The sequence below is a fragment of the Euwallacea similis genome, chromosome 32, assembly GCF_039881205.1.
Source record: "Euwallacea similis isolate ESF13 chromosome 32, ESF131.1, whole genome shotgun sequence".
Lineage (NCBI taxonomy): Eukaryota > Metazoa > Arthropoda > Insecta > Coleoptera > Curculionidae > Euwallacea > Euwallacea similis.
In genome coordinates, this window is record NC_089640.1 from 1,020,268 (window position 1) to 1,033,190 (window position 12,923).

At 39.7% G+C, this 12,923-nt stretch overlaps 2 protein-coding genes across 4 annotated transcripts; one reads left to right on the plus strand and one right to left on the minus strand.

Annotated features, from left to right (window-relative positions):
- Positions 1–1,894: 1,894 nt before the first annotated feature.
- LOC136417990 (pneumococcal serine-rich repeat protein-like) lies at positions 1,895–8,606 on the plus strand. The gene is made up of 16 exons (XM_066403874.1): positions 1,895–2,039; positions 2,550–2,597; positions 2,655–2,678; positions 2,734–3,000; positions 3,292–3,498; positions 3,556–4,269; positions 4,324–4,485; positions 5,472–5,591; positions 5,686–5,859; positions 6,127–6,288; positions 6,338–6,502; positions 6,558–6,680; positions 6,736–6,900; positions 6,953–7,102; positions 7,155–8,342; positions 8,445–8,606. The coding sequence occupies exons 1-16, from the start codon at positions 1,976–1,978 to the stop codon at positions 8,507–8,509; spliced, it is 3,798 nt and encodes a 1,265-aa protein (XP_066259971.1). The 5' UTR covers positions 1,895–1,975; the 3' UTR covers positions 8,510–8,606.
- Positions 8,607–11,193: 2,587 nt separating this feature from the next.
- On the minus strand, positions 11,194–12,696 carry LOC136417991 (uncharacterized). 3 transcript variants are annotated; one of them, XM_066403876.1, is made up of 6 exons: positions 12,676–12,696; positions 12,546–12,594; positions 12,401–12,496; positions 12,257–12,304; positions 11,875–12,087; positions 11,194–11,371 (listed from the first exon to the last, which is right to left on the minus strand). In XM_066403876.1, exons 1-6 carry the CDS (start codon positions 12,679–12,681, stop codon positions 11,325–11,327), a joined length of 459 nt encoding a protein of 152 aa, XP_066259973.1. In that variant the 5' UTR covers positions 12,682–12,696; the 3' UTR covers positions 11,194–11,324. The 3 variants fall into 3 exon arrangements, with proteins under 3 accessions (XP_066259973.1, XP_066259972.1, XP_066259974.1); XM_066403875.1 differs by having other exon boundaries at positions 11,872–12,087; XM_066403877.1 differs by lacking the exon at positions 12,257–12,304 and having other exon boundaries at positions 11,872–12,087.
- Positions 12,697–12,923: the final 227 nt, after the last annotated feature.

Genomic DNA, 12,923 nt, shown 5'->3' on the forward strand with positions numbered 1-12,923 from the left:
GGTACCAGGAGACGTAGGCAAAGAGTGATTCATATGATCATAGGCTTGTTTATTATGAAGTAATTTTTAGTGAGTTAATGGTAATTTATACGGCACACATTAGATTCTAATAATGAACAAAAATTTTGGTAAAACCCAATTTGATCAGCTCTTACTACCCAATTGACAACAGACTAACAGTGGAATTTGTGCAACACATGCGCCGATGGTCACCCTTTATCGCACCCAATGCTTTAAGAAATTAAGAAAAAAATCCCAAATTAAACAGCTTTCAGAAATCTTCTCAATTTCGATTTCTTCTTTCTCAGAAGGACTAAGCTTTAACTGACCATCAACACCTAAAAAGAAGACTTCAAAATCCATTTCGCTTTTACGACTATTTTGCAGAGAAATTAAACAAGATTCGAGATGTAAAGTGTTATTACGCAAAATAAAATATGAATTTGCCCAAGGTTATCATAAAAAGGTTAAAAGCCCACGCCACTTTTTGGCCTTTTTTCAGATCATCAGCGACAAGTATGGAATATTTGCATAAACGAACACACGATTTGAATTGCTTGTTTAATATACGGAATAAATCATCAGCGGTACTATCTAATTCGCTTTCAGGAGGTAAAGAACGATCATTAAAAGAAACCTCAAGTAGGCGTTGAAATATTACAGGGATTTCAGGTCATTTCATTTGTTATCTGTTGTCAGTCAGATGTTTTATGGTAGACCGTACTTTCATGGTTCACCGCCCTACGATTGCGGTTCACCGCCTTACGACTACAGTTCACCGCCCTACGATTACGGTTCACCATTCTACGGTTATAATTCACCGCCCTACCTTTACGGTTTACTGCCCTACGATTACAGTTTACCGCCCTATGTTTACGGTTCACTGCCTTACGTTACGGTTTACCACCCACTTTGAGTTTTTTTAAAATTATTGCCCGTCAGAATTTAACACAAAAGGTTATTTGGAGGTTTGTTTTAACTGTTATTAAGTCGTTGTTAACAAAGGGAGGTATGTAAGTGTCGTGCGTGCACCTTCTTCGATGTTTTAATCGTTAACTTTCTCCTGATTAGAAGTTAAAAATATATTCATTGGTTTTTCGTTATTATTTATAATTTGTTAGATGCAAAGTGATTTTGAGGCTCACAAAAGTAATTCTGGGACCCTTTCCACTTATATATTTGTTGAAATTTTTTTATACAAAACAGTGTCTCGGATACTGCAAAGTTAGGGTGGTCCGCACGGGACTGTCGAGGCCCTGGTTAGTTCAGGTTTAGCGGGTCATTTCGTAGATCTCGAATTCCGGTAAATACTCTCGGAAAACATGAATTTTTGAATGCTGTAGCCTGTGTGGTCACCAAAAAATTGTGTTGACCAAAACATGACATGCTCCTAGGGTGTTTACAAACGACACATAACTTTTTGGTAACAAGGAAAAAACTGTTTTTCTTTATAGGAGACTATTTCTTAAATAGTTTCTAACTTAAAAAAAACATTCTATGCTAATGCTCTTTGGCACCATTTAATCACTTTTTCTTCCCCTAACACTGAAACGTTACCAAATCTGGATTTGACCGAAAACAGGGCGCTCACCTCTCTTTTGGATTTCAGTATTTTTCTTCAAATCAGAATCCAAGTAACTACCCTTTTCTACATTTAGAGTACCATTAGGCGCCTTCGCTCATTATACCTCACCATGTAGCGTCACCAATTTTCGAAACTCCACATACCCAGAACCAAAAATCATACCCCACAATACGCTCTTTTCTGGGAAACCCATATCCGTTTTCGTCCTTCCTCAGATGCGTGCATGTCGCCTGGAAATAACCATGTACCAACCATAGGAATCTCCTTCATGAGAGATAATAATCAGAGACCAGTTTTAGAACACGTTATTATATTCGTATAAATAGGTGGGATAATAAGGTAATCCATTCAGTTGGGTAATTATTTTGCAAGACACGCGGGTCGCCGACCATGAGAACAACCAAACACTCTACCAACCTTCTGGTTGCGATTTTACTCGGGGCTGTGAATTTGTGTAAGTGTAGTGGTAGAAACACCCTTTAATGCTATCCCCAGATTCTCCGTGGTTGACTGCGTTGTTGTGATTGTTGGTACTGTAGCATAAAATTATATTTACTCGACAGCAGAGCGATAATATGACCATCGACCAGGCTCAAAAACTCGTTAGTACCTGAGGAATTCCTATAAATTGGTACCCACCACAGGTATTCCAATCAGTTTCGAAGCTGTGTGTTTGCCAAAAGGGTCAGTCATGGGCAAAAGAAAACCTTTTTTATTTTTCATTTATCTCACAGTGCTAACCAGTTTATGTGAGTTACTTTTACCATGAATAATCAAGGATAGTTTTTACTAATTTGAGAGTGGAAGCACTAATCATATTCGTGATTTATGTAGCTGCTTAGAATTTACAAAAAACCTGTTTTCGCTTTGAATATCAATATTATCGAGTGTCCCCAGTAATACTGTGTACGTGTGGGATGGATTCGAATAATAAAAAAGTGATTGAATTTTTATCGGCTTGCAGGTGCTGCCTACAGCATCAAGGAACCAGGCACTTACACTACAACTTTCAGTAAGTTTTCGCTAACACCTAGACACGTAAATCTTAACAACAAACCTTAATTTTTAGGCAAATCATCATCATCAGCGTCAGGTAAGAATCGAAATCATTCGATGAATCCGATAAAAGCTCAAAAGCCAAATTACAGCTTTCAGCCAGTCAAGTTCGAGTTCCTACACGATCAACGGAAGCGTAGCCCCCGGTGATGTGGAGTCACTCAAAGAAGCCCTAAAAACTGGAGCTGTAGCCCATGCGAGCACCGGAGCTGTGGCTGGATCTGTAGCTGGAGCTGTAGCTGGAGCGACTGCTTCAGCTGGGGCTCTAGCTTCAGCCAATGCAGGATCTATTGCTGATGGAAGTGACCACATAATTGTAGATGGTTCTGGTCATCAGCAGGGAGTTACTGCGAATGCTGGTAAGTGTAAGACTTCGGCAAAGTAATCTTAAAATAATCGCCTTGGCATTTTGAAGGAAAGATGTTGTGCAATGTGCATTGTCAAAAGTTGGAGTAATAAAAATGCCGATTTTGGACGACAAGCCCATTAACTTATTATTATTCGCTCGGAGCAATACTTGGTATAATTCTTATTGTCGTGTGATTCATTATAGAAATTTCCCAGCCCATATCGCATATGGGAAGCACGTTTATTCAATTTTTCTTACTTTACATTCTTGTGTAACACTACAATAATCTTTTATTCTTCAGCATCAAATACCAAGGGCAGCGGATGCTCAGAAGGAACTTCCTGTGGAAACAATAAAGACTCCAACTCCATCAGTGGCTCTTCTTCTGCATCCGATAGTGGTTCCTATAAAGTAATTGGATCTGACAAATACACCACCGATTATTCAAATGGGCACAACACGAATTATGCAGTTAGTGGTCAATACGTCCAACCCACTGAAAATGCTAGTACGTACATTTTTACCTCTTAGAAACCAACTAATAATTTTAAAAAACCATTAATAGTCCTAGGGGGGTGCATTTCTTGCAAAGGCCCATTCCCCGGACCCAACGGCAGCATCCACACCTACAAACCTGCAGTACCAAATCCTCATTCCGCCCCTACACCGGCAGTACAACCAGTCGCATCCACGGTTGGATCTGCAGTTATCAACAAGTTGCCAGGGCCGACTGGAAGTATTTACCAAAGTAAACCTGCCTCCGGATATTCTGGACAATCTGCCACTGAAGTTCAGACTCAGTATAACTCTGGATCTGCTCATGTGTCACCTGGATTAGTAGCAACTTTGCCAGGTCCTTCTGGAAGTATCTATGATAGCAAACCTGCTAGTGCAGTTGTCTCTGCTGGGGCCTATGCGGACACTGGCGTAGTACCGTCACATCCTCAAGTAGCACCTACACACCCTCAAATAGTACCTGCACATCCCCAAGTAGCACAACCATCAGCAGCTCCCTCTTGTTCCGGCTCAAATTGTGGCAGCAATCCCTCTTTAAGCGACATAATCTCAGTCTTCCCTGGACCATCGGGAAGTATCCATGAAAGCAAACCTGCCTCAGGTGTCGTCAGCACCTCTCACCAGACTTCTGGATCCTCCTCTAACTCCTACAGTACTTCTGGATCAGTTTCGCATACCTCAGCAACTCCAGTTGTAGGACCCAGTTGCAGCAACACTCCAGGGTCCGGATCGACCAATTGCGGTGGAAATTCTGCCTCAGAAGGTAATTCTGGTACATACCATCATTCAGAGATTGTCTAATTATTCAATCATTTAGCTGTTAATCCAGGTCTCACCGCAAATGCTCGCCCAGTGTTTCCTGGACCTTCTGGAAGTATTCACTCATATAAACCGGTTTTGTCCGGAAATTCAGCCTCATCCAGTAGTAATCAAATTGGGGTTGCATCCTCAGAATCATCCTCATCCTCATCTTTGAATGGTAATTTTGTTTTTTGAGTTTTTAAGGGCAAGAATTGTCTGAGTAAAATTCAAGTGGCTGTGAGCAAAGTGGGACGAGATTTGGACATTTTCGTATTCTGAAAATGAATATTTTCAAATCGTCATTGATTTTATTTTCCAATTTTTGTGAAATCTCATTATTAACAAATGTCTGTATGCACTAAAAAAATCGAGAAAATTTCGTAAATGTTTCTTCTTAAAAGTAATTTAATCCATAAAAATAGACATTTCCTCCCACTGTGCAGCACCATCATAATAATTCGACATCACAATAACTATGTTGAATATGTTTAAAGCGATTGTTCATTTTTCTTAAATTTTATTTGAAAATAACTCTTCAAACAGAAGTAGGAGTTGTTGGAGCGGTGGAATTGCTCACTATTCTCAGTTAAAATTAACTGAGAAAAACATTTACCCCATTAGTTTTAACTAAGAAGAGTGGGCAAGTCCACCACTCCATCATTCCGTTTGTATGTGAAGGATTGTTCCCTAATAAAATAAAAAAAAACTATCACAATTGCGGAGCCGTTGTCTAAATGGACGTTTCATGGTCCTTTTGATGCATTTCCCTGAGAAATTTCTCATTATTCATGATCATATCTGAAGGTCAATATCAATTTTATTGAAGCCGTTAGGGTGACTAAACTTTTAGATCCAACCTCGTATACTTTCGTACAGGGGTGTCATCACTGGTAGATTCATAGGCAACCAAACATACATAAAACAATTATTTTTAAAGGAAATCCAACATTATGTTCTTAATTATGTTTTTCCTTGATTCCATGATAGTTCACACCTTTTCAAGAAATTAATTAGGTGGTTTACAGGTGTTAATAATTTTGTAACTAATTTAAACCTTGAATCTCTCTTCACAATCTTTATTTCAATCTATTACTAGAAGTTTAAAAATCAATAAAATCCTTCAAGATCTTTTTTCGACTTAATTACTAAATGCCCCTTTTGTAGCTTATAGTGGAGCTGGATCTGTAACTTACAATCCCTATACCCATCCAACCAGCGACGCCTCAAAAGACACTTCCGGATCTATCGATGTTTCTAACAAACCCTCGGAAACCCATACTGGAGGTAAGAGTTTTAACCCCCTTTTCATTATGCCTATCTTTCTTTTTTCCGTATCAATTCACATGCAATCTTCATTTTTGCTCATACACATCACCAGGTTGCATAAGTTGTAAAGGACCTTTTCCCGGCCCTAACGATAGTATTCACAAGTTTAAACCGGTTTCATCTAACTCAGTAGCGCCTCATGGGATAACTCAGCTTAGCACCAACACTGTTGAGTCTTCATCTTCAACTTTATCATCGACATCTTCCACGTTATCAGAGTTTCAAGGTAAAGTTTTTTCAGATGCATTTAACTCGTCAAATTATCTAGAATATTGTCGAGGAAAAAATTAAATAAATGTCTGGGGGGCGGCAGACTTCAATTTGCCTAGTATTGCTATAGATGGCGCCACAGTAGAAGTTTTCTATAGATCTCTGACTTTAATTAGAGAAAACCGGTTTTAAATAGGAAAAAAACTAGGACCTCAATTTCAATTTCACTCAAACTTTGAGGATTTAAGCTTCAATAATATATTGCAAATTCCTCTCCCATTAGTGTACAATGGCGCAGGATCAGTTACAAACATCCCCGCCACCCATCCAGTGGTAGGGCCGGTCTGCAGTTATTCTCCTGGATCTCCCAACAAATGCGCATCTTCTGGATTATCCACCACTCACACTGAAACTGGATCTGGCGCTACTTCAAATTACGAAGCAGGTAAATTACACATGACAGATTTGGTTAGAAATTAAATTTCCTTTTTCAGGTAGCGCAGTTTCGGCCCCCTCAATCCACCCTCAACTTCCTTCTCCCGGCACTTACTACGTTAACAAACCCACCTCACATATTGAGCCTCCACATGTAAGCCCAGCTCATAGTTTTGCTGGGCAAATCCCCTGTGGTGACAGCAGTTGTGGAAATATCCAGAAGGGTAACTATATTAGAAACTACGTGGATAAGTCTGGACAATTTTTGTTCAATTCCAGAAATCTCTCATCCAAGCGATTGCGGCTCCGCAGGTGGTTGCGGAGGAGTAGCTGCTACCTCTCAGGGTTCTGCAGTCTCGGGAATTATTTATGATACCAAAGACACTAGTGGGCAATACTCAAGTATGTCTTTGCGTAAATAAGAGGTATTAAATGAATCCTAATTGAGTTTTGCCAGGCACCAGCCATGATGCTGCTCACATTTCTGGAGGAGTCGTGTTTCAGAATGAAGATGGTTCTTATTCAAACCTTCCTAAAGGAACCCGTCCTATTTATAAAAACTCTGACAAAGGGGGATATGCTGTTAGTTCAAATGCTGCTGACAATGTTGGAGTGTTGATTGGTAAGATTTTTACACTGTTTCAAAAGTAATTTTTAAATGGTGAACGGTTCAGGACCTGGCACAGGACATCTGCCCATCGAAGCCGACCACAAACCTTTTGGAACTCAGGGGGCTTTTGGTGGCTCTGAAGCTCTTAACAAAAAAACCAACACTGACAAAGTGAATTCTTTTTCTTCAAGCTCAGCCGTAGCACACTCTTCTGGTATGTGAACACTTAATTTAAACACTAAAACACTAAAAGAGGTACTCAACAGAACACGCAACCACTTCTAACACGGGGCTTGGTACCGATGTAACAATTCAAAAAGTAGATGGCACTATTGTAACACCTGTAGATGCGACTTTTAACCCATCACCGTGTGTGGTTGATGGCAGTTGTGGTAACGTTGGTTATTCCGGGTCTGGAATTAAAACTGAAACCGGTTACACAAACGTTGTGACTGATATCGGCACTGGTTACATCAATGCTCCTAGCTTGGCTTCAAGTACTGGGAATGGATACCACAACGTTGGAATTTCAACATCAGGACCTGCTACTGAAACTGGTTACAGCAACACTGGACCTTCAGTAACATCAGGATTGAAAACTGGAATTGGTTATAACAACGTACCTACTCCATCCTCTGGATCAATTACTGGAACTGGTTACAATAACGCTGGAATTTCAACGATATCCGGATCTCATTCTGATACCAGTTACATAGAAGCTACTAATTCAAACACTGAAAGTGGTTCCATAAACACTGTTTCCGATTATAATAAGGAATCTTCCACATCCTCTGGTTCAGTTACTGGAACTGGTTACAACACAGCTGCAATTTCATCGTCTGGTTCTCTCGCTGGAACTAGTCACAGCAATGTTGCATCATCCGGACTTAATGGTTACGACAACGTTCCAGGTACTCTATCTGGATCAAACATTCCAGTGAACACAGAACAAATTCAACATGGTCACAAACAATCTGGAACACCAATGAAATTAAACTGCGAAGGGCCCTTTTGCAAATCTGGATCAACTCAGGTTTACATCATAGAAGAGAGACCCCAGTACGGTCATAAACATCACGACTCTGGTTACGCCACTGGTCAAGTACTCATCAATCAAGGCCAAAATGTTCTCGACATAACTAACTCTGGATCTCATGGATATGGAAGCAACTATGTGGGTTCTTATGGAGGATCCTATTTCCCCCCCATAAGAGGGTATTCAAGTGATTGTGGGTCTGGAAAATGTGGGGCTTTTGGAGGTTATGGAGGGTCGTATCACAAGCCTGTTTCCAGTTATTCAACCGCGGCAGGAGGTAGTTATGGAATTCCCGCTTCTGGGGGTTTTTTGGAGGGTCTGTTGGGGAAAGGTGGGCTGTCGGGTAATATTTTCAATGGGGGTGGAAGTCAGGCGGCGGCATACTCGAGCTCAGGGGCATATGGTGGTGCCAGTGCAGGTAGGTTTTTTTAGGGTCTTCGATCATTCCTTCCTCTTTGTTGTACCCATAATTTAATTATTTATTTAAAATACGTCACTATTTAGGTGCTTATTTTTTCAGGTAGTTATGCCAGTGCTAGCGCGGGAGCCTCAGCCAGCGCAGGAGCGTACGCCGGTAGTTATTAAGTAATTTAGTGTGTAGTTTAAGCTCATACAGTGTGATTTGTGATTTTTGAAGTGAAAGACTTATTTAAAATAGAAATAAACCATTTTTTTAACTCTCCGTGGGGTAATTTTTTTAACACTTTTATGGCTTGGTAAATGCCAAGGGCAGTTGACAGACAACCGCAGTGATGAGCCTGTTTCTATGATTCAAAAGCTAAGACGGGAATTAGGTAATTGGTCAAATTTATCATATTTTAGGTATCTTTCCTAGGATGTTCTCCAAACTTTTATCTATTATACAGGGTGTCCCAGTGCTTTAGTGTTTTTAATTTCCAGAAAAACCAGAGGCGTATCTATGGGATTTTCAGCATTTGAAGCAGACTTTTTTCCACCCTTAGAGGCTATAGACAATATGGACACCGTTTCAAAATTTCTACAATATTTTCAAAAAGTGAAACGTGAGGCCCCTTCTTATGTTACCAGAGGCGTACACACTCAAAATCTTGGAATATTAACAAAATGAAAATCAGTTTCTAAAGTTTTAAGAAAATTTAAAAAAAAACAACAAAGAACGTATCGAATTTCGTATCGCAAAACATGAAACTCATCTTTTAGAATCGTAAGAAGCGTTTTTGCAAAATTTGGTATATTTGAAAATGTTCATGTGCCGCCACTGACATGGCAAATGACAATCACCTCAGCTCTATATTTTTGCGACTAACCATTAATTATGATTAATATAATTACGTAACAGCTAGTAGCCTTGCAGTATCCACAGGTAATGGAGCAAGATTAAGCAATCTCCTGCATTTAAAAACCAACATCACTGCATCCCATCTTTGCACCGATAAATCAAACAAAAACAGCAGGAAGACTGCGCAATACGGTTCTTTATAATTGCCCACATCTAAACTTTAAAGGCTGTCGGTCTAGAAGAAAATTAAGGTGATTTATAATGACCTTTTCTGTAAGCTTCGACCAGAAGAAATAAGTTTAATTACGCACTCTTGAGTTCGATGAACCTCGAAATTTTGTAATATGCTTCAATGACCATCAACTAAGTAAAGGCTTCAGATGTTTGTTCATATTGGGTAAGCAATGGAACTCATTTTTAATACTAACTAAGGGATTCTTTTAACACACATTTGACCATGAAATTCGGCGATTTTAGATAACCTCGAGAGTTGATTTTTCCTTAACTTTTCCTCGAAAGAGAAAAATACCAGTGCAACTAGACATAACAGATTTAATGCCACCTGACAAATAACAAACACTAGATAACAAGCAGATTATTAGTTCGCATTTAAATCTCAACGGAGGCATCATGCCGTTCTCTTCTTCATTACAGCGTTTCTCTGGTAAAACCGCAGTAGTCACAGATGCTTCTTCATGCATTCGAAAGGCTATAGCGGAAGACTTGGTCAAGTCATGAATGACCAGTGGCAGGCGTTACTACAAGAAGTGAACTTATAAAGAAACACTCCCGAGTACTCCAAGGAGAGAAGGATAAGCTCTACTCATTCAAATGTGACTTAACTCAGCAAGAACAAATATTGCCCACGTTTTTAAGAATTAAGAAAGCCTTGGGCCCTATTCAGATTTTTATACAGCCTCAAAGTTCGCTCTTATTATTTTAAGTGAAACTGCGAAGTTGAAGATCAACAAGAAGAAGTACCCATTAAGATCACAAGTTTGAGCCCTGGATATGTGGAAACTGAGTTTTTGAACGCGGCTTTTGGAGATAAGGCCAAGGAGGTGTTGGGGGTGAGGCCTGGACTGGTCCCTCAAGATGTATCTGAAGCCGCGTTTTATGTTTTGTCCACTCTTGATCACGTTAATATTAAAAAACTGATGCTTAGTTTTCAAGGACAACTTGACTGATTTATCCCTTTAAAGATATATCTTTCAAGGAGTAGTTTTTGTCATCTTTAGAGATTCTAGTTGTTCACTATTTCTCTGTTTTATGGCAATTTAAAGTCATTTTTCAGAGAATCAAGTGTTTTTGCAGATTGCCAGAGACATGTTGCGTTAAGTTATCAGTAGGTATTTAGTTTTGGAAATATACTTCAGTACGGTTCTGTTTCAATGGATTTCAAGTAAAAAGTTGCAAATTCAATGGAGATACAGCACACTTTACATAATTAGTGGCGTGGCTTCTTCAAGGAAAATCCAATTTTTGTTCTTTTTTAAATTTGCTCAAATATTACTTCTTTCTTATGTTCAAAAATGTCCTTCCCCACGCCCTACACCTTTTTTTTTTGGGACATCAAGTGACGAATAACAAAGACAGGTGAGAAATATTCGGGGATTAGAATTGTATAAAATCAGCGACGCTGCATGTTTCCAAGAAATATCACGATTTTTTTAAATCGCTTTTGAAACGTAATTTCCTAATTTTTGAGATATCCTTCTGTACGCCTCTGATTTTGTTGGATTTAAAGTGAAAACTTGCCAATTCAATACAGAGGGGAAGAAAGCCTCTACATAATCAGTAGCGTAGCTTGTCCAAACTGATTCTAAAAAATCAGGTAAATTTGCTCAACTAATTCCTACTTTCTTAGATTCCGAGATGTCCTTCTCTCCGCCTTTGGTTTTTGTTTTTTGCAAATTAAGTGGCGACTATTATGTGCAAGTGGAAATATTCAAGGATCGAAGCTGCACACAATCAGTGGCGTAGCATATTTCAAAAGAAATCACAAACAAAATTCTTATTAATGTACAAAAAAATATATTACACAATATTTACACAATAGAAATTTACAATTTCGAGTTGGTGTTTCAATGGTTGTGCAGATAGAATTTTGAGTTGGGTCAAATTTCTTTGCTCTGTAACAGTTTACCACCAGCCACCGCCGCCTCCGCCGGATTTCCAGCCTCCTCCTCCTCCTGGAAATTAAAAGAGATTCAATACTCATATGTAATATAACAATCTCATTGACGATCATCGTTAAATTTTAGAGCAACACGCACGAATGAAATTTGAATTATTGAATGTATTGAATGCACGAATGCACTCCGCACAATCGTGTATTCCAATTGCTTTTCTCATCCACGGTTGAAGAGCTACTGCTGATCCAGGATGCATGAACACATATTCTAAAATTTATTGATTTTCGATGCACGAGTTATATTTGGACACGAATTTCGTGAACCAAATTCTACGTATTTCTATCTCATCTGCGGTGTTTCTGACTCTGAGATACTTACTCTGTCAAGTCTTTATTATATGTACTGTAGCTGCAATGGTTTCTTAATGATGAAATACCTGATTTTAAAGTAGAATAATTGGCGAATGAAATTCACTCTTAAATCATTCAAAACATTTCTGTACAGAGTTAATTACGGGTTAAAGTCACAACAAAAAATATATACAAGTCTCGTACCACCTCCGGATTTCCATCCGCCACCACCTCCGTATCCACCGCCACCTCCGTAGCCGCCGCCACCGCCGAAGCCGCCTCCATGGCCGCCTCCGCCACCACCTCCGCTGGGCACGATGATTTTGATGATTTTCACAGCGCCACCGCCGCCGCCGCCTCCGCCATACCCACCTCCTCCGAAACCACCTCCTCCGCCGGATTTCCAGCCTCCGCCGCCTCCTGGAAAATGTTGTAATGTGTATCGAATAAAACACTGGCAAAAGAAATCAAAAGATATTAGTTTATGTTAATATGGGGCTGAAAAAATGGAATTTTGTTATTATGAAGTTAATATGTGGTTAAACTGCGAATGAGATGATGTTATTTTTGGAGGGATTTTAAGTTTTACCATATCCACCGCCTCCGCCAAATCCGCCTCCTCCAAGATTCCATCCGCCTATAAATGAATTCACATAGTTTTTCACATTTTCGCATTTATACGAATTTGCATTACTTAATTTTAAACAGTAACTGGAAGAGGAACGTTACTTACCGCCGCCACTGGACCATCCGCCACCTCCGCCGGACTTCCAGCCTCCACCGCCGCCTCCTCCATAGCCTCCTCCTCCTCCTCCTCCAAGGAAGCCACCTAAATTTAATTATTAATTTTGTTTTTAGTTTTTTTCCAAAAAACTTACCTTCACTGAGACTGGCTGCGGCAGCCACCACTAATAAACAGACAAACACCTGAAACCAGAACAGATTTAAACCGGCTCTATTTACCCTCAAAAAACACAAATCGATTACTATTGAGGAAACAAACTTTACCTTCATCTCGTAGTACCGAAAGGTGACTGACTTGTAACGCCTCATCTTCCGATGTCTTTTATAGTGGAGATTCGGACCTTGGGGCGACCCCCCTTTCTAATGGTTCCCGTGCATGCATCCCCCCATTACCCGGTGAAGTTACAATTACCGTAATTGACCGGTCTTCTTCAGGCGGTGCAGTTGGGTAAATTTCAATGATACTCGCGATTGTTGTTTAGAGGAGACGAGATTTAATCGGTGGTGTTTGC

What these genes read in the sequence shown, in the direction of transcription:
- LOC136417990 (XM_066403874.1), top strand. Translation starts at nt 1,976, where the DNA reads ATGAGAACAACCAAACACTCTACCAACCTTCTGGTTGCGATTTTACTC. An exon ending in CCAACCCACTGAAAATGCTA is followed by an intron (nt 3,499 to 3,555) that starts GTACGTACATTT and finishes AACCATTAATAG; the next exon opens with TCCTAGGGGGGTGCATTTCT. An exon ending in CTCATCCTCATCTTTGAATG is followed by an intron (nt 4,486 to 5,471) that starts GTAATTTTGTTT and finishes CCCCTTTTGTAG; the next exon opens with CTTATAGTGGAGCTGGATCT.
- LOC136417991 (XM_066403875.1), bottom strand. An exon ending in CGCAGCCAGTCTCAGTGAAG is followed by an intron (nt 12,497 to 12,545) that starts GTAAGTTTTTTG and finishes AATTAAATTTAG; the next exon opens with GTGGCTTCCTTGGAGGAGGA. An exon ending in CGGATGGAAATCCGGAGGTG is followed by an intron (nt 11,372 to 11,871) that starts GTACGAGACTTG and finishes AATTTCCAGGAG; the next exon opens with GAGGAGGAGGCTGGAAATCC.